Source organism: Homarus americanus, unplaced genomic scaffold (assembly GCF_018991925.1).
Source record: "Homarus americanus isolate GMGI-L3 unplaced genomic scaffold, GMGI_Hamer_2.0 scaffold36529, whole genome shotgun sequence".
Lineage (NCBI taxonomy): Eukaryota > Metazoa > Arthropoda > Malacostraca > Decapoda > Nephropidae > Homarus > Homarus americanus.
Genome location: NW_024713052.1, coordinates 5356 through 9174, shown reverse-complemented (window position 1 = coordinate 9174; position 3819 = coordinate 5356). Strand labels below are relative to the sequence as shown.

General features: G+C 54.7%; 1 protein-coding gene across 1 annotated transcript; it reads left to right on the top strand.

The window, feature by feature from the left end:
• Window positions 1-1157: 1157 nt before the first annotated feature.
• Window positions 1158-2107, top strand: LOC121865608 (mucin-1-like; the record flags this gene model as incomplete). Its single annotated transcript, XM_042365132.1, has 1 exon — window positions 1158-2107. A coding segment is annotated over one exon (950 nt), but the record flags the coding sequence as incomplete, so codon positions are not given.
• Window positions 2108-3819: the final 1712 nt, after the last annotated feature.

The window sequence follows — 3819 nt, the reverse complement described above, 5'->3', positions numbered from 1 at the left end:
GTTTGAGGTGACCTACTTGTTGAACCACTCAGTTACCTGTAGGCTGGCTGGCAGCTTCAGTAAACCGTCAACGGTGATAAGTGAGAGTGAGGATTTTGTCTAACTAAACGATTTTAATTCTTTATGAAACTCGATGATAAAGAACCATAAATAAATAAAAAAAGATCAATAGTGAGAAACGATATATGTATGTTGTGTTGTCAAAGTAAGAGAAATAATTAAGACCCTGCAATTGTGTGTAAATGAAGCAGAAAGTCAGATCATCAACCTGGGACTTGGTCACATATGGCAGCAGGGTCTACCATTAGACAACACAGTGTAGCGCAATGTCTTCCCCGGGCGGTACTACCTCCTGTTTGGTGCATACATACATGCATGGGCAACAAACTAAATTGGAAACCACACGTCAGTGAAGTTGTCAAAATCCTCCAGTTTCCGTCTCCACCTCCTCCGCCAACTCAGGTCCCTCAGGTTCCTGCACCCGAGCTCCTCAGTGTTACTCAGCATTCATACTTCCCAAGCTCACCTATGCCTCCCCTACCTGGTCTTCCTCCCTAAATGCCACACAACATAAACACCTAGAAAAGTGCAAAAGAGGGCATGCAAGATTATTCTCTCCCCTTCCAACTCCACATATCAAGAAGCGCTGAACACACTGACCCTCTCGGCTCTCACTGACCATCACCACGGCCTCATCTGCAAATTTGGTAAGAAGCTTCTCACCATCCCCGACACCGGCCCCTACCCACCTGAGATCCTGTCCGAGTTGCTGTTCGACACCACAACCGCATCCAGCCCATACGTGCACGAACAGTCGCTATAAAACAGCCAGTCCCAACCATTGTAAATTATCAATAACATGTAATAAATCAGTGTATTCACTCCCAGTAAACACTGCTCCCTACACTGTCACTATGTTGAAATGAACTGTAGTTGGGCTGATCCCCATCTAGGTTACTATATGTCTTATTTGTGTCACTTATGTCACTTATATTATTTGTAATTCATACCCATTCCAAATATGTAACTGTATATTTTCAGCCTTCCAGCTGAAGCTCTTTCAATAAACCGTTAATTGTTATTATTATTATTATTATTATTATTATTATTATGACATGTAAGACTTTTCAGTTCTGTTTAGTGTCTTATTGGTTCAGAGAAACTCACGCTCGACCGCCACGCTCGCCACAACGCTCAGCCACAACGCTCACGCTCGGCCACAACGCTCACGCTCGGCCCACAACGCTCACGCTCGGCCGCAACGCTCGTCAGCCCGCAACGCTCACGCCTGGCAACTCACGCCGGGCACAACGCTCACGCGGCCGCGCTCACTCAGCCTGTACTCGCTCGGCCGCAACGCTCACGTCCGGCCACAACGCTCTACCAGCCACAACGCGCTCACGCTGGCCCTACGCTCACGCTCAGCCACAACGCTCGCTTCGGCCGCAACGCTCACGTCCGCGCAACGCTCACGCGCCAGCCACAACGCTCGCTCAGCCCACAACGCTCACGTCCGGCCTAGCTCACCCAGCCACAACGCTCACGCTCGACTGCTCTCACGCTCAGCCTGGCGCTCACGCTCGGCGCAGCTCACGTCCGGCCGCAACGCTCCGCGGCCACAACGCGCTCACGCGGGCACAACGCCACACCGGCCACAACGCTCACGCTCGGCCACAACGCTCACGCTCGGGCAGCTCCGTCCGGCACAACGCTCCGCCCGGCCACAACGCTCGCCCGACAGCGCCCACGCCCGACAACGCTCGCCCAGCCACAACGTCCGCGCTCAGCCACAACCTCACGCCCGGGCACAACGCTCACGCCCGGCCTACAACCACACGCCGGACTTCTCACGCCCGGCCACGCTCACGCCCGGCCCAACGCTCACGCCCGGCACAACGCTCACGCCCGGCCACAACGCTCACGCTCGGCCCATACTCACGCCCGGGCACAACGCTCGCCCGGCCACAACGCTCACGCCCCGGCCACAACGCTCACGCCCAGGCACAACGCTCCCCGCCAGCCCAAGCCTCCACGCCCGGCCCAAGCTCACGCTCGCCCACAACCTCCACCCTGAACTGCTCGCCCGCCAGCACAACGCTCACGCCAGGTACAACGCTCACGCCCGGGCACAACCTTCGTGGAGGTGGTGGAGGATGGGAGGTAGAGCCATGTGACTTCCTCTCCTCTTTATAAGATGTTGAACACACACACACACACACACACACACACACACACACACACACTGCTGCCACCCACCAAAACAGTCCAGTATAACGTCTTCATTAGCCCAGGTAGCCTCGGCCAGGTACAGGTAAGTCACCACCACACTGGTTCATTATCCTCCTTAAGGACCAAATATCCTCTCCTGCCTCGGTGATGGTGTCTCCAGCCCCTCCGACCATAAAGAACTCATTAGCGGTGGTTAGTGGTGCGTTACCCCCACCTTCACTACCCTCACCAGGACCACCCTTATGTCCCTGGTGCCGTAAGGGTTAATGTTGTCAAGGAGGTATGGTGGTAGTGGGTTACGCCTCCTGTGTTTATATGCCTATACAGGGAACATGACTGAGATCACCCTCCCTTCCCTCCCTTCTCTTCCCTACCCCTCCCTTCTCCCCGGTCTCCCTTCCCCCCTTCCTACCCTCTTCCCTTCACTCCCTAACCTCCCCTTCCAGCCATCACGTTTCCTAGGCTGGTTGTCACGTCGACCAAGACCTTTCGTTCTGATTTGTTCACAAGACTAAATTGTTGTCTTTCTCTGGTCATATATACAGGCTATGACCACCAACACGTCCTCACTACCACCCAGCTCTTGGCCTTAATCCTCGAGAAGAAGTGAAGTAGGTTAAGCTATACTGAGAAACTTTACTGGAATATAAGACAAACTTTTATATTTCTTGTGTATAAAAATATATTCCATGAGAGCTTTTGGCATTTGGGAATTGCTGTTGGTTATAATGTGATAATGTCGTTAAAGCTCAGTAATAGGTATACTCTATACTTCCCTACCCTATCCTACCCTACCCTACCCTACCTACGCTACCTACCCAGCCCTACACTTACCCCTACCTACCCTATCCTACCCCTACCTATCCTACCTACCCTACCCTACCCTACACTCCTACCCTTCCTTACCCTACCCCACTCACCTACCCTACCCTACCATGCCTTACCCTACCCCTACCCTATCCCTACCTACCCCTACCCTACCCTACCCCACACTTACCCCTACCCCTACCCCTTACCCCTGTCCAACCTACCCCTACCCTACCCTGCCCTACCCTGCGCTGCCCTGCCTCCACCTTACCCTGCCCTACCCCACCCTGCCTACCCTGCACCCCACCATTCCCACCCCTCCCCTGCCCTCCCTATCTAACCTCCTGCCTTGCCCTCCCTACCCTGCCTACGCCTGCCCTACCTACCATCTACCCTACCCTGCCTACCCTACCCTACCCTGCCCCCCTCACCATCCTACCCTGCCTACTATCTACCTGCCTCACCCCACCCCTACCCACACACCCTATCCAACCCCACCCTCACACCCCTGCCTCCCCAGCCCCTACCCCACCCTATCCTCCCTACCCCACCCCCTACCACTACCCTACCCCTACCTTACCCCTCCTCACACCCTCCTCACTTACCTAACCTACCTCTTACCTGCCCACCCTACCCTACCCACCCTGCCTACCCCTCTACCCTACCCTACTCTACCCTACCCTACCCTACCCCACACCCTATACCCTCACCCTACTACCCTACCTACCTATCTACCCTACCCTACCCTACCCTATCCCCTACCTACCCTCCTACTACCTACCC